A 20,674-nucleotide genomic window follows, 5' to 3' on the forward strand; every position below is an offset into this window, starting at 1 on the left:
AAACAACCAGTCTGTGTGTGGATATATATCTGATGTGTGTGTGAGCATGCACACCCAGTCCCAGTCACGTTTGTCCTATTTCATAACTCGGGACAGCCTTGAAGTCCTTGAACAAGAATGAGGTCAAAATCTGCCAAAGGCCAAACAATGAGAGGATTGATGTTGCAGAGATAGGAAACTGGCTCTGCCCTCTTCAGTGAGGGCTGTTTTTCTTTTTTAATGTGCAAGATGACCTTGTCTGAAATCCTGCAGGAGCTGTTCAAGACCACCGCCACCCAGATTGCACTGTCCGGTCAATGTGAGCCTATTGAGAGCTGCTGTATTGATCCAGAATGAAAATCTAATTCGATACAGCTTTAAATTCGAGGGAGGGCTGATGGAGCCCTTTGAGAATGTCATAAGGTGGACCATCTCGATGAATGGAGCCTCTTGTATTATAGGCAGGAAAGACTGCAAATGTTAAGGAACAGGTCTTGAAATATTTTTTTTTCTGTTTCACACACCGTTGCAGTAAAAGGCTGTCCATTATTTAAAGCATCCAGTAATTAAGAAGTGCATTTGTTTATTGTTGAACATATAATGCAACAGTTCTCTTCACTGCCTATAGTCATCTGTGGTTCTTTTTCTTAGAGCACCTCCATTTCCAATTAGTACAAACATACAGTATTAAAATTCATAGTTGTTTTGCTGCGGCTGTGAAATCAATGCCACACGATTTAACACACTGATGTGAGAAACCCACTTTCAGGTGATGAATTCAGTTGTGTTGAGTCAAAGCAGTTAAAATAGTGAATTACAGGTTGCCAATGGGATGTACTGCAGGGCTGCCACTAACCATTTATTTATTTTCAATTAATCTGCAGATATTTTCTGATGTAAAATATTATTTCTGAATAAAAATCCATTATTTTGTCTTTAAAAATAGAAAATAATGAAAAATGCTCATAATAAATTCTCACAAATTATCTGTTTGAGGGACAGATATTGACATCATTTCAGCTCAAGTGGTGCAGATGAACTTATATTGTTCGGAGCAATGGTTCTTACTACCCTATGTACAGGCCCATTAGATTTCAAATACATGTTTCTGCCTTACTGACCTCTATAACCTGACAGGAAATGATCAGTCTCTAGAATCAAAGCGACACACTGCTCGGCTCCAGGAGATGGCAAGAAGGAAATGATCATCATTGGAACAGCCCAGTTCAGAAATACTATAAGAGGGTATCATCTCAATCACTATTTCAGTAAGCCAACTCACGTGAAAAGAATACTGGGTCTGTACAGAGTTGATATTTGGCATCAAGATATGTGAGCTCATCATTTCCTGCTCAGCACAGTAGAGATTTGGAAGTGACAATAATAAAATCCCCCTCACAAAACTGCATTAGACACAGAGCCTGACGCCAGCTGTTACTTGGAATCTACAGCCCAATGTGACGGCCAACTGCCCTGAGGTCATCCGCAGACAAAGCACCTCCAACAACTGCAGGGAAATATACTATCTAGTCAGCTGTAAAGGATAAAATACACCCAGTCATTTAAATCATAACAGATGTAGACGACATCTGCTATGCAACAAGTAATTTTTCACTGAAAATCAGTTTGGTGAAAAACAAATTTTGCTGGTATAACTAGAAGTATTGATTCAACTTCTTTACTCAAGTGAAAGTAAGAGAACAAGTCTTTGAAATGTACCCAAAGTATAAAAATAAAATTATGCCTCTTAAGGACATTTATGCAGGCCATTTCTGTGTAAAGAACTGAATCTCATGTCATAATTAATAGCTGCGTTAAGTAATATAATGCAAAGAGTATTAAACTCTGAGGCAGATTCGGGAGGATTTGTCTGATATCTTTGAAAACACACAGGAAAGATGGTTGATTGTTGAGTCTCATTCCCAGGATGTAAATAATCAATATAAGATTCAGTAAATCTTAAGTAATGAGCCTGTTTAGAAAATGTAAGGAGTTAAATGTACAAACATTTGTGTTAAAATGTGAGGAGTAAAAGTAAAAGTTGTCAGAAAAATAAATGCTAAAGCAAAGTAGGTGGAGGGAAGCAGCATTGTAAAAAAGGACAGAAGCTCAGTTAAATTTAGTTATAAGATTTAAAATGTGGCAAGCTGCCACATAAACTCGTAAACTTGTTTTGGACTTGAGATCATTAAGTTCAAATGATGGTCAAATGGTAAGCTATGTGGAAAAATGTGAAAAATCAAAGCTTTTTGATCCACTGTGACATCACAGTTGGTTATGATTGTTCCACTGTTACATCACATCACAGTTGGTTATCATTGTTCCACTGTGACATCACAGTTGGGTGCGATTGTTCCACTGTGACATCACAGTTGGGTGCGATTGTTCCACTGTGACATCATAGTTGGTTGTGATTGTTCGACTGTGAGATCACAGTTGGTTGTGATTGTTCCACTGTGACATCACAGTTGGTTACAATTGTTCCACTGTGACATCACAGTTGGTTATGATTGATCCACTGTGATATCACAGTTGGTTATCATCGTTCCACTGTGACATCACAGTTGGTTGTGATTATTCCACTGTGTTGTAAAAGGTGCACTATTTGATTCACTGCGACATCACAGTTGGTTGTGATTATTCCACTGTGACACCACAGTTGTTTATCATTGTTCCACTGTGACATCACATCACAGTTGGTTATCATTGTTCCACTATGACATCACAGTTGGGTGCGATTGTTCCACTGTGACATCATAGTTGGTTGTGATTGTTCCACTGTGAGATCACAGTTGGTTGTGATTGTTCCACTGTGACATCACAGTTGGTTACGATTGTTCCACTGTGACACCACAGTTGGTTATCATTGTTCCACTGTGACATCACATCACAGTTGGTTATCATTGTTCCACTGTGACATCACAGTTGGTTACGATTGTTCCACTGTGACATCACAGTTGGTTACGATTGTTCCACTGTGACATCACAGTTGGTTACGATTGATCCACTGTGACATCACAATTGGTTGTGATTGCTCCACTGTGACACCACAGTTGGTTATCATTGTTCCACTGTGACATCACAATTGGTTGTGATTGCTCCACTGTGACACCACAGTTGGTTGTCATTGTTCCACTGTGACATCACAGTTGGTTACGATTGTTCCACCGTGACATCATAGTTGGTTGTGATTGTTCCACTGTGACACCAATGTTGATTATCATTTTTCCACTGTGATATCACAGTTGGTTATCATTGTTCCACTATGACATCACAGTTGATTATCATTGTTTCACTGTGACTTCAAAGCTGCACTGTTTAATCCACTTTGACATCACAGTTGGCCACTGTGATTTTATTTGTTGATCTTCTGTATATCCTGACAACACAGATTATTATTTTATTATTTGTTTATAACTACATTATACCACCAGTGCCTGTTGGTCAAAGCAGATGACACATAGTATAAGTGGGTCTCTAGTGAATAGCAGTAAAAATCTTTTTTTTAGATGTCACTGTTTTTATGTGTTGAAAACATCAGGTAAAAAGGAGTTGAGCAAAATATGTCTGGGGTTTGCTTAGGCATAATTAGTTTTCTAAAAAAGAAAAAAAATATATATATATAACAATAAAACAGATGTCCTGAGAAACTTTAAAGGACAATAGGATTAGAGGATAATATGTCCTGACTATATCTTCTCATTCTTTCTTTTAATATTTATGATTGATTAGTTATCACTGATTTGAAATGAAGCCTTTCTCTCATCAGTAAATTCATTTCTGTCCTTTTTTCTCCTTTTACCACACATGTTGTGCTGATCTGTTAAGTGTTGAAGAAACAGAAAAACATGTGAAGGTCAGAGAGCTTTTCATGCGTCAAACTAAACTGTGTTTTCCTCCCAGTGAATGCAGATGGAGAGCACAGAGTATGTAGGTGTGACATGACGCTTGACTCTCATATTCTGAATGGGCAGCGTATGTAGGACAAACCTGGGAAGGATGGAGGAAGTGAATGGTAGACAAATAGATGGAATGAGGCCTTGAAAGTGCCACTCTATATACACAAATATGCTTCTGTCAGCTTCCATTATTACTGTAGTGAACAACACCCGCACACACACACACGTGTTCAAATTAAAGAAAGTAATGACCTTTCTCTGTTCCTTTTTCTGCTCAGTTTGATGTTTAGTGTGTTTATCCGTGTCCTACAAACATAGAAGAAGTAATTCAGCCATTATTAAAAAATACAGGAAGGTGTTAAGACTCTTGGTAATGATAAACAAGTGCTATCCAACCAAATGTTACATGGTCAACTCAGTAGCAAATCCATTCAAATCTCTTAATATCAAAATAAACAATGACTCATTCAAAAGAAAGCCCTGTCTCTATGTTAACAGAAAGAGTACTTCAGATCGAACTTTAATAACGCATGTTTTGTTGTAGTTGTAGTAAACAAGTTTTCTTAAATAGTATTATTTTGAAGTATAATTGGATTCGTGGAGTACATAATACATCAGATTTCCAGACAAATACTGAGGAAAGCCAACAAACAAATACATCCATTCTAGAACACTGACCTACATCTGCTGTGGCTTTTATGACATTCATCAACCTGATGGAAAAATGATTGCTGAAATGTCTGGGCAAAAAAAATATGTGTCACAGTTATTATTTATCTTCAAATCACCTGAACATCTGTCATGTCACATGCCAACTTGGTAACACAGTGACTCATCTTTGCTGACCCGCATTAGGAAACAGTGGGATTATTTATTATTATACACAGAAAAGGTTACTACTCATAAAAAATGATAGAATGTTGGGGCGTAAACAGAAAATTATGTTGTAATTGTACAGGAAAATTGTGAATTTTTAAAAATGTTGATAATCACCTCACTAGCACACACCCCTGATGCTGACTGCGTAAAAGTTGCGATGGCTGCATGTTTTTATTTGTTTGATACGATACCTTGATGCTTTTTTGTTTTTGCATGGATTTTTATTGTGATTTTTCCTTCATACTTTACAGAGATTTTCGCCAGACACAAAACACATGTGGCGGAAAATGTGTCCCCCTGGATCGGCCGTACTCATTCAAACTCTGAAAGTTTTGTCCAGTCAGGATTGTAAAGAGTATATCGTTTTTTTTCACGCTGGTGGCTTGCATGTATTTGATCATTGGATGGAGATGCGCGCACAATGCACCTCTTCATATGATTGGATGTATGATGTAGACGTAGACTATAAACGGGAAGAAAACAGAGATATTTTGAGTGGGAACCTTTCTAGACTACAGAACGAAGGGAACCAAATTAAGGTTTTACATTTTTCCCCCCAAAACGGGACAAATTGTGTCCCGGGAGACATTTATATTTTCCCGGGACAGCTGATGAAAAAAGAGAACAATTCTGGGAAAAATGGGACGGGTGGCAACTCTAGGATCAACACTTTTTGTCTGCCATGATGGCGGCGAGCCAGAGATGTGTAGAGACCCTGGTGATACTACGAGCAAAGTTTCATGTTTTGTCGAGCTTTCTTAGTGTTTTAAAAATAGTGATTTTGATTGCGTAAGAGTACCCCAGCACTTCATTGAAAATGAGCTTGCCCGAAAACGAAACTACGGTAAATCTTAAAAAGTCCTTCTTTTGTCGTAATTATGCCTTTACACGAAGGTCTGACTCATTTTCAATCACAAATAAAGCCTTGGTTGCTTTTTGGCGAGAGTTTCACTTTAACTATATGTACCAAACTTGTGTGAAGGATAACTAAGGATGAAAAAGCACAGCGTTAATAACAAGGTTAGAGGTGAAAGTAATGTCAATTTGAACTTCTTAGCTAGTTAATTAAGTTAGTTTCTTCACTTTTCACAGTTAATCTTGTTTTGTCTTGTTAATAGTATTTTTAAAATATTTTTTGTATACAGTGTTTATGATCATTTCGATAATCACCTCAGTGTCTCAGACAACCTTTAGTGAAATAATCGAGTAACTTTGCCAAAATAACATTAGGGTGCTGTTGTACACACTAGGTGCTTGGAAGAGCTACCCATAAATTATGCTGACTGATGAAAACTTTCCTGTGAAAGTAAGAAGTAAAGCTCTGACCACATTGCTCACAAACCTGACAGTGTTTTTCTTCATTTTAGAAACAAGCTAAGCTAGCTGACTGGCTAACTTTGCTTTAGTGGTGAGTGTCAATGACAGGCAAAGTAACCCACCTGAGGAATTTAAAAAAGCACCAACTGTTCGATCAGTTTGAAAGCAAAGGTAACGTTCTTGTCAATTCTAGGCTGTAACTCTTCTCTACTACTCTAACTAATTCTGTTCATTTTGATCATAATGATTGATAATCGCCTCAGTGTCTAAAATAACTGTTTCAACATTAGCTAGCAAGTAACTCCGCTTATACATACACTATCTTGCAAAAGCACGTAGTAGTGCTCCGACTTCATTGCTCTTAAAACTGATGTAGCTTTTCTTCATTTCAGAATCCAGCTAAACTAGCGGAGTGGCTAACTTCACAATTGAGGTCATTGTCACAACAATCAAAACAACATTTACAATAGTGACATCACCAAGGTTGGCGGCGTAGGTAACATTATCGTAAGTTGACACAGGAAGTGCAGTGCATACAATGGATTTTCGTCACATTACTTTGTTCAAATAGTGAATTGAGGCACGGATCCTCACCAAACCCTGGACGATTCGATTGTCTTCTGTATGCCATAAATTAAATTACATTTCAACTCGTTTATTCCCCTCAGTGCTTACACCAAGGCCAGCCTATATTCAGAAAAAAACACAGCTGCTGGTAATTGGGGCAACCTGATTTTAAGGCAAGAGACGTAGAAACTGACCCAAGGATGACCTCTCTGTTAACGTCTGTCTGCTGGCTGGCATAGTGATTGTGAAGTGCCACTGGCTCATGATGTTTAGTTGGGATAGAGCAGAAAGTGCTGTTATTTTTCATCCACTACGAGCGTGTCGCATGTGGACATTACATAAAGATAGCAGGGGACACTGAGTGTTTTCATTTCGACATCCGGTAATCTCCAAATGGGTTTGTGGAGACCAAAGCAGGTAATTTAAGCCAAACCATGACCTTTACCCAGCCCTCACAATGTTCAGTTTAAACTTATCTGTGGTTTTGTAGAAACATACTTAACTTAAGTCATTCAGATTGTCTGAAAAACAAAATAAATGTCAGAAACAAAACAGATTTTGTTGCGTACCTGTAAAGATACTATTGATATCATGTTTTAAGGATTCCCTCTTTTGGATGCTAACTCTTAACGGGAAAATAATTTTAATGAGTCATCCTCCATGTGCGGAAATTCCTCCATGTGCTGCCGACCCTCTCCGCAGATGTTTCCTCTCTCTGTTGTTGTTGTTCTCCCTCAGCACACTGGCATCTTTCCCACTCAGTTTTTGGCCAAGTAGTATTAGTTATCGTTATAAACATTTTTTTTTTTTAAAGGGAACACTTGTGGTTCTGACTTAGAATGGGTATTTCAAAATCTTTCTAAATCTGTACTGTACTGTGTCCAGTCTCTCCAAATTGGTACAGGAAGCTACTGTCCCAAGACTGGCCGGTGATTTCCTGAGATTTAAGAGGCACTTTTACTGTTTAACCATGCAGGAAGTTATATTTTAGAAACAGTAATGAGCCAGGCTGCTCACCTGCAACCCAGTTTTACAATCCTGTTTTCCTTTTGGTTGTAAACTGGAATATATAATTACATTTTGAAACAGGAAACCATCAAATCAATATTTTTCTGACCACACAATGAAACACTGATTGTTTTCTGGTACAGGCGTACAAGAGTTTAAAGCCTTTTCAGTGCTGATATTATTTGTTTTTGATGTTGTTAAATAAAAAGGATTATAGGGAGTAATGGTTTTACTGAATGGGAAAATCTGTGATGTGCAGAAAATACCTGATATGAGCTTCCTCTCTGCACCCCCTTGTTGTCATCTATTTCTCCCTTAGGACAGATGCAGAGGCACCTATCATGTGAAGTGTGTGTGCCTGTGTACACATGGACAGTGCATGAATGTGTGTGTGTGTGTGTGTGTGTGTGTGTGTGTGTGTGTGTGTGTGTGTGTGCGTGTGGGTGTGTGTGTGTGTGTGTGTGTTCCCATAGAGAGGACACGTTGCCCTTTTCCTGCCTCACCTTTCTCTTATTCTTAAATATCACGTGCATGGAGCACACAGAGGGAAGCTGGTCTTGTGACAAACTGGGCTATGGTAATAAGGATCTGAATTTGAACCACCAGCCTAAACCTGTCTCTGTGGAGGCAAATATACTCCCAGCTTCAGATATTTATAGGATTTATAGTATGAATGATTTTCTCCTGCAGCCCTGTGAGCATGGGAGCATGACTGTCTAAAGCTAGCACACCCTCTTTATGTTTGACTAACGAGGTGCTCTGATTTCCTTCCAGAGTAAAAACGGGGACACACTAAGTGATCCAACGCTGTTGAAAGTCTGCAATTTAAAAGTGGAAACTAAGGGATATTCTCCAATCACATTTTCTTGGTTTGGAAATGCCAGTGATAGTGAGACTGGCATTTCATTTGTTCAAATGTTAATAAAAGAGTAGATTCAAGTGTAAATATCAAGTAGCATCCACAGAGAGCAGCGTTCTAGCGAACCAGTGGGTTCTTCTTCATTTTCATAAAAGGTTCTGCCTTTGCAGTTTAACCCAAGTGCTCTGTGTGACAAGTTAAAAAAGCTAATACACTTATACTTTGTTGCAGAATAAAAATACATAAATTCACAGTAAATAGTAAAATCTGTGTTGAAGAGTTGAAAATTGATTTAAACGACCGTGGGTCGTTTGGTACCGGGCCGCAGAGAAAGAATAAATACGTTAATTTATTTCCGTGATATTGACGATCATACTCGGAAAGTTGTTTTATTTTGAAAAACGCATTCTCTTTCAACAACATCTGTCTCTTCCTCTTGGCGCGCTTGACACGTACCTGTTTCAGTCACGGACCGGTATACCCTAAAAAATCAAGCTAGCTGAGATTAGTGGAAAACAAACGTCTTCGGAGAGCTACTTTGCAATGAAAAAAGGAAACTGCCCAAAGATGAGACGGAAGAAGAGGGAGATGGACAACTGTATTGAAGTTGGATGTTAAAGTGGCTGAAGTGCAGCTGCGGGGACGGTGAGTGGACAACTGCTATAATTGTATTATCGCGGAATCACACGCACACACACACACACACACCCCCCCCCCGGTCCGCCAAAATTTGTCGTACATGAAACCGGTCCGTGGTGCAAAAAAGGTTGGGGACCACTGATCTACAGAGTGGTCTTGATCTAAGACTCTGAGATTGATTGCTTCTGGCTCCACCCAAGTACCTGGGGATTTCAAGGTATTTTTCCTCATTGCTGTAAACTACTAGCAGAGGAAAAGAAGCTTTATCACTGTTCTCTGCTGTTTCAGGTAAGTTGTCAATATTAAACAAAGCGAATATGTATGTAACCGCTTGTTAACATGTTAGGAGCATTAGGTAAATGTTATGGTGAATTTTTGAATATGTTTAAGTAATGTTTTGTCGAGAGGAGGAAAATTGTTATACTAGCAGGAAACTCTGGTAGCTGTGCCAAGCTGCTGCACTGCCGCCATTGTGTGTCGCGCGTTGTTCATGCAATAATAAACTGCACTAAACCTGTTTCAGGGGTGTAACATCTGCACTGAACACAAGCTTGTTGGATTAATATTTTTTTTTAAAGTAATGTTCGCCTTATTCATGTCCAATTTATTGATTTTTTTTATCTGTGAAACTAATATGATTTGTCATATAATCTTAAAGTTCTTTAATAAAGCTCAGAATTTTCAATTAGCCTTTCAATTTGTTACATAATTTGCACCCAAGAATTCAAATACAGCAGTCTGGTCTGTAGCCCTATGCTTTTTGTTTGACATTGTAGGTACCTTCTACAGGGCTTTCCACTAAGACACAGACTAGCCAGCCATAATATATAAGTAGCCAGCCGGGGAGGGGGGGGGTACGATCTTATACACTGGTCTTAAATTTCAGGCAGCCTATATTAATTTCTCAGACATTTGGTCTATTATTATTATTATTATTATTATTATTATTATTATTATTATCAGCATAAATATCTACTCTATATATTATATTATTATTATTACAAAATATCGCATCTTCTTTTATTCATTAGTGTAACTAAGTATGCCAGACGCTAATGCACCAATAAAAACTGTGATTTGCTCACTGAAAATAATAAATAATAGGCTATACAAGCTCACATAATATTGCATCATGAGGCGTTCTGGGCTTGTAAATATCTTATTGTCGGTGCATGACACCTTCACAGTCTGCAGTGGTGGCTACACAATTAAACACTCAGTGAACGTTTCTCCCTTAGCAACTAATGAAAATACACTCTTAGAGTCCGTTTGGTTTCATTTGTACAACCGACAGTGTTTTTTGATGCCAGCACGTGTCGCAGGTATTGCTAAATGGACGCTGGAAGAGAAGAGTGGATTACCGGTGACAAAATAAGCTATTATGGTGAGCCCTGCTTCTCGCCTCCGACGGCCGACACACTGACGCCGACACACTGACTCCGCTGAGTGCGCGCGCACACACACCGCGTGTCGGGCCGCGGATGAGTTTCTCTCCCTTGTGATCAATGAAGTCGGCGATGATCGGAGTAATTTGTGATTATTATCAGTACAAGCACAGCGAATCACAATTTTAATGAGTGCGGTTCAGTTTGACATTATTGTCAGTCTGTTAGAAAAACATTTAACTTTATTAAAATCGAAAAATAATAGTCATTAAAGTAGCCGGCTGGAGTTAACCGTGTAGTCGGCTATATGGCCGGCAGCCGGCGCTTGTGGAAAGCACTGTTCTAGCATCACTTCTTGAAGCACCACTCCAATGAAGCTTTGCGTAAGGTTAATCAGGAAGACCTACGACTACATCATGATGGTTTCTAATTGCCAAAGACCATTCACATGTCTCAAAGTGACGTCAATGATGTCAATAAATACTCACTAATTTTTCTCTCTGCGGAGTCGAGTAGTATAAAAACCAAGAAAAGTCCAACTCGGGATGGTTGCATGGGTCATACTTTCCCTCTGAAGAATGGGGCACTTGTCGTAACATACATCACTTTATCAAGCCACACATTACAAGACTGAGTGTAGTTATTTTAGCCCAAAGTATGATCTTTTCCTAGATCTAACTAAGTAGTTATTGTGCTTAAACCTAACCAAACTGCAACTCAGTAAACTGTTTGTCAGCTAGATTTATTTGAATAGTCTTACTGGATGTTGTTTATTATGTATTACTGGTAACCTGACCACTGAGCCCTTCAAGTGATAAACTGACACTATAGATGGGCAGGTAGAGCATCATATTTGTCAGATGTCAGCACGTGTTTAATTTATTTTTTTGTTCAATCAACCAAATCTACTGCAGTAGGCCTCACCTCATTTTGTTATAAACCTCTGATGTGTTTTTTTTTTTTTTTGACGAACAAATCTATGATCATTTCTAAAATCTGATTTGGACACCATATTAAGTAATTGTAACATAAGTTCAGACATCTAATATTAACTTTACTTGAGGAGAAATTATACCAGAGTCTTACACACTACATCTGGGTCAGGTTCTTTCAACTTGAACAACTCATTCATTGTTGCTATATCCAATACTTAGTAAAATAATGCTAAGTCCACTGAATATCATAGATTTAGTGTATCCCTAAAATCCAAATTTAAATAAAAAAAAAAAAGCTTTATTGTGACAGAAAATTTGGTGTTATCTTGTATTTTGAGCCTCGGTGTTTGCACCATGTTTTGCTGTTTTTCAGGATGTGCTGGCTGTGGGCACAGCAGGGTTTCCTTGGTGATGTTTTTAGACACAGCAGAAAGTGAAAAGATCAATAAAAAGCTCATCACAAGATATCTAGGCTGACACGTGCACCAGCACACCTCAGCAAATTCCTGGAAAAGCTTTAAAAGACACTAGATTCCAAAACTTTTTTCAAGCCCCTACAAATTGTGTGTGGATTCAGCTCATGTGCGTTGGTAAAACATATTTTGTGAGGCATCAAAAATCAGACGGACAATTTCAATTAATGTGGAACATTATAGTAAAAGGTTAACTGTTTCTGAATTTGACATTCCCTCATTAGAAATCCATTGTAACTGAATGTATTTGGTCAAGATCAAGGAATGATCATGGGCAAAATTTTAAAGGCTGGCTGATACAATGAGATGAGAAACAATATTCTTGTCATTACTGCTTGCAAAACTGTTTCCTCTTGAAAAACTGTCAGCCTGTGTGTCTGTGTGTGAGGTGTGTTTTTGAATAACATCACAGCTTCAGCTTGAAGCAGTTTGAAGCTACATTTTTTAAAAAACTGTATGGATGGTTTCCCTATTATTCTATGTTGTGTGCCGTAGCAGATTTAGGGCTTCAGGGCACACATGATATTTTTCTTTCTTTTTTCATCAGATGTTTTTGGAAGGTGACGATGATGATTTGGTTTGGGGTTGCTGATGTTTAAATTAAGTTTGTGGGAGATATACTTTATTTGTCATACTTTCTGGAGGCTTCTGACTAATTTTAGATTGTGTGAAATTACCATGAGCTGCAAATCTGAAGCCATGGCAAGACAATTTTCAAAACAAACACACCCTCAAATATACCTCTCTGTAAGACAAGTGGGTTGCCAATGACTCCCAAACAACAAATATCACTGAACCCAAAACCACACAAACATACTGGATCTTTGTCATATGATTTGGTTAGCTTTAAACTCAAAAATGAATTTTTTCACTCTATGTACTACTTTTTCTCAGGGTTAGGGATAGGAGTTAGGGTTAGGGTTAGGGTTATTTCAAGAGATGTGGTTTTTTTAAGCATAAGCAGATGTACATGTTAAGGATCCCTCATCAAAGGCTTACATATTTAGCCTTGGCGATAGCTGCTATGTTTGGAATCAGTAAACAAAGAAAGAAAAAATCAAGAACAGCTTATATTGTCTACCAAAAAGAGCGAGCCCCCTGCAGGCCAGGAAGCTAACAGGGCTAATATTAACTACAGAGACATCAGGCTTGTGGAGCTGCCTTAACTTTGAATGATGTTGTTTAGAAAACCCATGGTCATACTTGAGTGTTCATTTGTGATGGGATGAACACTCTGATGAACACTCTGTGTAAGGCTTTTGGACTGAGCATCTGTGTGTGTGTGTGTGTGTGTGTGTGTGTGTTCATTATGTAACTATGGTATTTAGCAGAACGTGGCTTCAGGCCAAACTGTTGCAACCCCAGCTGAAGACACACTGAGACTATAACCAGCACGCTGCTCTCCCGGTGGACAGTTGTGACAGTTTGCATTAGACAGAAACATGTTCATGCAGCGACACTTACACCCACCTCAGATGAGCCCCTGGGGACGGAAGTAGCTGCAAGTTTAGAGAAGTGGCTTGTTTACAACTAAAGTTCTTTAACCAATTGTTGAAAAACTAGAAATCGAATGATTTAAACTCTCTCTTCTGTCTACATCTCTCTACAGCTGTTTTGACATTTGTTCTGCCCTGCACAGATACAAAGTCAGCATGTAAACTAAGCATGAAATAGTTTGCAAAAAACACAAAGAAATAATAGGAATGCACGTAAAAAAAGCCTTTTTTCATGGAGTACATTCTGACATGTCACTGTAGGAAAAGTCAACATGTCCTCATAGCTAAATGACAGAGAGGGGACTCCTAAAAGGCCATTAGTGACTGTCGGAGAGCAGCACTGACAGTTTGCTTAGCCAAAAGGCTAGCTAACAGCTAGCCTTGAGCCGAGAGTGTTTGTGCTAGGTGTTGAAAATTAAGCTAAAGTAGGCAGTGATGACAAGAAAAAGAAAATTGCACTTAATATCTCAGTTCAACATTCTGGTAGAGCATTTATATCAAACCTGTCCGTTTTGATGTATGTTGTTGCTGAGTGATAGATATTTGAATCACATTTAATGTCATATTTGAATGTTTTCAGATTTTAAAATCCTGGTGGTTCGGAAATCTGCCATTTAACTGTGAGGCTGCACATTTAGCTCCAAATTTAAAGTTGGCTCATTTACAGTGAAGTAGTTTGATGTCCAACAAGACAACACGATGATTGCTGAGTGGTGCTGAGTCATAAGACTTCCTGCAGAGCTATTTTCCCCTCTGTATGTTTCCATTGTTTATCTCTGGGTTTGATTTCATACAGCTGTGTGCTTAAATTTAAGGCCACCAAAGTGCTGAACTTAGAGGAGAGATGTGACCAGACTTGTAATAGCTGGACTAGGTTTAAGTTAGAGGTACCATACTGTTGAAAGTGAGTTTACATGTCCCTTTTCTGATTATGGGCAGTTCTAGTTGATATGTAAAGACTGTTCAAGTATCAAAACCCGCAATCAGCAGAGGAAGTGCACACAACCCATATTGAGAAACTGTCATGTAGGTGTTGTGTCTTTTGTGATGTTGTGATGTTGCAGCAATGTCCCCCGCATGACTGTATGCAACACTTTGGGAGGTGCAGAACAGGGATCCTAACACTAAAAGGGAGTGTTTAGACTGAGGGTGAATAGAGGTGCTGCAGCAAAGGAAAGTATGAGAAAAATAATGTGTTTTTTGCACATAATCTACTTGTCATTTTCATACATTTCTATTAGTAACCGGTCATCCTGAAATCAAAATGTGAACCAAAAGAAAAAATATCATCTGACCTTTTAATAAGCTTCATGGATGTTTCAATAGATCCTTATCAGACGGTAATATAGCACCTCTGCTCAGATGGAGGTTGTCACATTTCCTATTCTACTGAAAGTTAAGATAGAGCTTTGTTGCGTCCTGGTTAACTTCTCTGTTATCTGCGGACCTGCTCATTTTGAGATTGGAAAAGACGAATGCAGAAATATATCTTTCACTTTCCCTTTGACCTGTATGTCACCAATCCAACGAACCCTTTACACATTTCACAAATCCTCTCTTGTCCTCTTCCTTGCAAACTTGTCTCTCACAGTGATTTTGCTCCGACACAAATCTTTTGGAAAATAAACTGCATTTAGCAGATAAAGGCCTTGATCGGTCTGGTGGAAATTTGAGAGAGTTCATTTTATCACAATATATCGATGGCATAAATCTGAGATAAATTATCCTCGATCAGTGTAATCTGAGTCTACTGTATTTAATTTACTTCCTTTATGTATATTTGTCCTTGTATCCTACAGCCTGTGCCTTGTTTCTTTTTATAATGGGTTGTTATCATTTATCTTTAAAATTTATCACAATCTAAACTACAAATACTTCGAACAAAAAGCCCTCTGAATAGTTCAGGAGCATGGAGATGCAGCCTACTGAGTCTCCTCGGCATTTTGACACTTTTATGTCTCTCAGCACAGCAGAGCCATTCAATTCTTTATCTGATCCTACCGATAAATATTTCGTTAATACTGTACCCACTTCCTCAAAAATGCAGCTGCTCCACATTTTGTTCCTGACCTGCTGGGGTTCCTCAGGTAAAAACTTGAAGCGAGGTGATTTCAGCAGATTGCATCAGCCACAGTAGAGCGTTGTGTGGATGCAGGTACAGCCCTGGAGGCTCTTACTGTCCGCTGCAGATGCTACAGTGTAACACAATGAGACAGCCGGCTCAACAGATAGGAGATTTGAGATTTAATTTGAAAAAAGTTTTAGTATAATACCACATGGGGTATAAATATGTAACTTTATACATCATTTTTTATCAGAACAACCATATCACTTTTTCCAGAGTAATATTTCAAAATGATGATCTTTACTTTTACTCATGTCTGAGTTTTAGGTCCTTTTTACAACACTGCTCCTGCTGTTATTTTGGTAAAAGTCACGTAAAAGTAGTTTAATCCCATCACTGCACAGAAGTACAATTACACATAACAAAAAGGGAGAGGGAAATATTGTTTCATGACTGTATTGTCGACTAAGGTGTGTCACAAGGCTACTGGCTGGAATAGGCTGTATCAAGAGAGATACAGCAAGAACGATTAAACCTCTATCCGCCTCTTGCTGCTTCTTTTTTCTTATCGCCTGCCGTGATATCCCTCACAATCTACCAGCCACAGACCATATGTTCCTGTGATGATCCTGTATGTGACAGTGTCTGCAGGGAGTGAAGTATTTGTTGTGCTTTTGTGTGTTACTTTCTCCTTGTGTCTGCCCCAGGGTTCAACACATGCAGTGCACCGAGCAGGTTTAATTTTTTTTCAAATGAATCCCTTCTACTTTTTAATCTGAGCCTGGAGTCGATGCCTCCCTCCCACGGACACCATAACAGAGAAACGTCTTCTGACTTTTCATCAAGTAAGGGGAATGAGCTTGCTGGGGACAGGCCTCTGCTTGTCAGACATATAAAGACATGGGTGATAAAACTTGCTCGTGCAGAGATCAACAAACTGTTTTACTGTTCCACACCGTACCAACCTGGAATATGAGCTTTCCCCTGAATGGCTCGGTGGACAGAGTAGTAGGAAAGTCATTAGTGTGAGTAGCCTTTATAATATGACACCTTCCTCACAGTGTGGACACAGGATCACATTATACTCCAAACAAAATCAAATGCAAATTATTTACAGGCTGCTGTGCAACCCAATCACCACAATAAATGCTGGCAATGTAGGTTTCTGCTTTAGAATTTTCAATTTGATCCCGTGGCCAAGTTGTGCTTATGGTTTGATCAGGTTTATGCACAAAAACAACTTGTTTAGGGGAAAGGAGGGTAATATTTTTCGGTTTAAAATCAGTTTTGGTCACCACAAACACGGCCAAGGTCTCCTTGAAAATGTCCATTGGGTGTTCAGGCTTACAGATATAGACAGGTCATCTTAAACTGTCGCATGGGGCACGATCGGATATCCCAATGATGGTGTTGTTCCTACATCATCATAATTAATGTCTATCTGGGACCATCATTGCAACTGGCCAGTCACGCCGTTGTGATGTCATAGCTTTGCGAACTTGAGGAAAAAGAAGAGAAAATACAAATACACGGGCGGAAACAACACCAATGCTCCGATATCAGATCGTGCTTTTGGCGTATCCGTCTCTGATACATGTGACACATACACATTTGAACATATCATTGGTTTGCAGAAATGTAAAAAAAGCTCAAATGTTATTCTGGCACAGTATTTCTTTTGTGCTTATTACAGACACACATGACACATCCCTTATTAAAAGGTCTTTACATCCGCTGAGATATGACACCATCTCCTGTTGTGTAATTCCATTTATATGGCCCATCTCTACCTGTAGGCGACATCAGTTCTTTGTAAGGCTTGAGGATAAATAGCAGCAAAGCACTATTAAATCCATCCTCAAACAATTACTACAGAGGCCTTGCTATAAAAACCCACTGAGAGGGACTGTTTGTGTTGTTTTCATCTGCTATTGCATAATCATAGTGAACAGATGTACTGAAAAGACTCAGGCACTGAGGCCACTAATGCCTTGTTAGGCTGATTTTTGCATCCGATTTAGACAAAAGAAGATTTTGTTTCCAGGGAACCAAGATACATTTTCACAGGTAGTCCATTTATTCTGGCGACCGGAAAGAGAGAGTCAGAGTTTGTGTATGTGTTGGAGGGAAGATGAGATCTTAATGATGAACACACAGAGTCCAGTTCAGGTTCTTCAGGCAGTCTGTGGCACATCCAGATAAACTGCATCCTGCCTGCTGAAAGAACACATAACTAAACACTGATACCTACCAGGCACCTGTCCTGGACACATGACATGTATCTTCTAAAGGGTCCTTTTTCCTTCATTTGTTAATCATAAGATACCTGCAAGGACACATGCAAGATTTCTGTCCTGTGTCATCACCAGGCTACATCATGCTATCGAGGATAACAACACTTCTGTATGCTACTGATGTCAGAGCCACCTGTTTTTACAGGACCTGCATGTGTCCTCTTCTTTGATTAATTTACAAAAGTACTGTCTTGAATTACGGCACTTTTTAAAGCAACTTCATGTAACTGTTTGACCTCAAAATAACAGCTTCAGAATCATGATGGTTCAGTGTCTTGTAATAGTCTGGATGGTGTCTCTGTCTCAGCCACTCTCTCTGCTCCCCATCACTTTTTTCTGCACCATGTATGTTCAGTGAGAAATTAGGATCACGGCGTTACATACATGTTTACTTCGACGTACAAGTTTTCAACAGATAACATTGTTTTAACGTAATGAGTTTTGTTTGCAGTCAGCACCTTCATCACACTTGGCAAACTGCGACAGACCTGGGATTCGTATGTACGACAGTGGTGTCGCACTCAGAAACTGTGGGTGGCGCCAAAACGCACACAATGCCAATTTCTACATAACGTTACAGTTTTACTATTTTTTAAATGTAAATTAACAGGTTAGAACATGTTTAATTCAAGACAAATTGCCAAAATGCAATACCAGTTATGATTAAAAAAAAAAAAAAAAAGATTACTAGGACTTTCAGGTGAAGATGAGTAAACCAGTTGTGTGCTTCATGAATCAGAGGCAGGAGTCATGTGTCAGTGAAATGTCAGTCATTGTACCGTAAATGACAAAAGAAAAGTAAAGCTGAAGTACAGGGAAAACATACGGGTTACTGATTCCTGGGAGTCACTGGGTAAATTTGTTGGCAGCAAGTGGGATCATCAGATGAGAAGTGCTAAAAACAGACTTTTCATGTTGAAATTCTCATCCTGTACACATTAGTCATCGATTTCACTTGAAATCATGATGTATGTTCCAGTTGAAAGCAAGCAGAAGGGAGCGCCTTATCATCACAAGACACTGATTCATGGATTTACACAGAAGTGACAAGATTTCACTATCAATCTGAGAAACTCCTGGGGGGAAAGAACACACTCACTCACTCATGTTATGTCATGTTGTCTAAAACTAGTAATGAGTGTGTTGTGAGGAATGCGTTTACAGCCTCCACTGTCATTGTGCAGCCACCATGGAGTTGCTGTGCAGCAAACATGCGGCATCCTGCCTGTCAGCTGGCACAGAATCAAGCCGGTCACACTGATTACCGGCTCCAAAGGTTTTCTTACAGTCAGCAGAACGTCCTGGATGCCAGCAGGAGGCGAACGTTGAAAATTAACACATGAAAACAGTTGTATTCATCTGTGCCAGAAATTCTCACTTTTACAGCCCTCACAGCAGCAGGCAGCGGAGTATTAGCGATACTCACAATCTCAACTGCCATATGAGCAGGACTTTGGTAAAAACAGATCCGGGGCTCGTTGTTATTTTTCTTATTGCCAAGAAAACTTGTGAAAAGAAGTACATCCGCAAATCCTGAAATAATTTGATCCTCCATCGATGTACAAAAACTGAACCTCCTAATGAGCCACATTAATAAAGAACACTGAACATCTTAACATCTTAATCTTCACAGATCACTATAATTCATTTTTAATCAATACAACATAAACAGATTGATAGCATTTCTGAAAATCAAATGATGGTCACATTTGTGTATGGTATAGGCTTCGTCAGGACAATGTCCAGCCGTGTTTGTGGTGACAACAGGTGTTTTAAGCAAAAACACAATCTTTTTCTTACCCTAACCAAGTGCTTTTTGTGCCTAAACCTAACCAAACTGCGGGGGGCCTCTGGAGATCCCTGTAATGCCAGATTCCAGGGTTTGCGTCCAGACTTCTGTCTGTTGTTAAGCGAAGGAATCAAAAGCAAACAGCGCTGCCAGTATTCTGTATTGCGAGATTGCCTATATGGCTGAAAACAAGAGATATAAGCGGTGAACATTTTACTCAAACATTCCGTATCAACCATTTTTTGTCTAGCCAGGTTCATTAATTAACAGTATTTCCTCATTATATTCACAGAAAACATAATTCAGTTGGCATTACTTTTTGTTTACCTCAGTGATGTAGACTATACTCAGTTGAGGAAGGATTTTAAATAATCTAATAATCTATCTATCAGCCAGAATTTAAAGGATGCAAAAGAAATAATTTTAAAATGGTTTTAAGCTTACACATATGATTTTAGACTGAAGAAGAACTGGTTAATTTATCATGAGCAGGGGTCAACAGAGTACAGAGCTTCATACACTGAGAACATAAATCCACCTGAAAAGTCTCATCAGCCATTAACTGGCAGTAAGCAACTACATTACAGGCTCACATCTCCACCGGTCTAATACTCTCAGTGAGACGCACATATATACAGGTTTGACCCGAGAAGCCCCACATGTTCGCTCCCTTGTGGTTACACTGATAACAGTATCAGTTCGTAAAACATGTGTGACAAATACAGAAGTGGGTTAGACATTATCTCTCTCGCAGGTGGTGATTTCAGTCTCACAGACACCATGTTTTAAGGCATCAAAAATCATCCACTCTGATCTCCTTTGAAAACTGTGAGGCATTCGGAGTGCACTCTGGTTCAACTCAGTTCATTTCTTCAGGGGCTCGACTGCTTCTAACTTCTCTAACAGTTTATTCCTTGAGTCGCGGTTTAGACTTGAGTGAAGTCAGGACCCCTGTGATTATCTCTCACTCTTAACCCTCTACTTAGAACCTGGCTGCTGGTAAAAATACCTTATGGAAACTCCATACACGCTACCTACAGGCACACCCCTCGTCACTTACCACACACACATCCATTTCCTTGGGATAAGT

General features: G+C 39.1%; 1 protein-coding gene across 1 annotated transcript in view; it reads left to right on the forward strand.

Annotated features, from left to right (window-relative positions):
* Window positions 1-228: 228 nt before the first annotated feature.
* LOC115591554 (putative C-type lectin domain family 20 member A) overlaps window positions 229-20,674 on the forward strand; it is a 37,274-nt gene continuing 16,828 nt past the window's right edge. Inside the window, exon 1 of the mRNA XM_030433654.1 lies at window positions 229-298. Within this exon, the coding sequence (XP_030289514.1) occupies window positions 229-298 (70 nt within the window). The remainder of the gene's footprint in view (window positions 299-20,674) is intronic.

This window comes from Sparus aurata, chromosome 11, assembly GCF_900880675.1.
Source record: "Sparus aurata chromosome 11, fSpaAur1.1, whole genome shotgun sequence".
Lineage (NCBI taxonomy): Eukaryota > Metazoa > Chordata > Actinopteri > Spariformes > Sparidae > Sparus > Sparus aurata.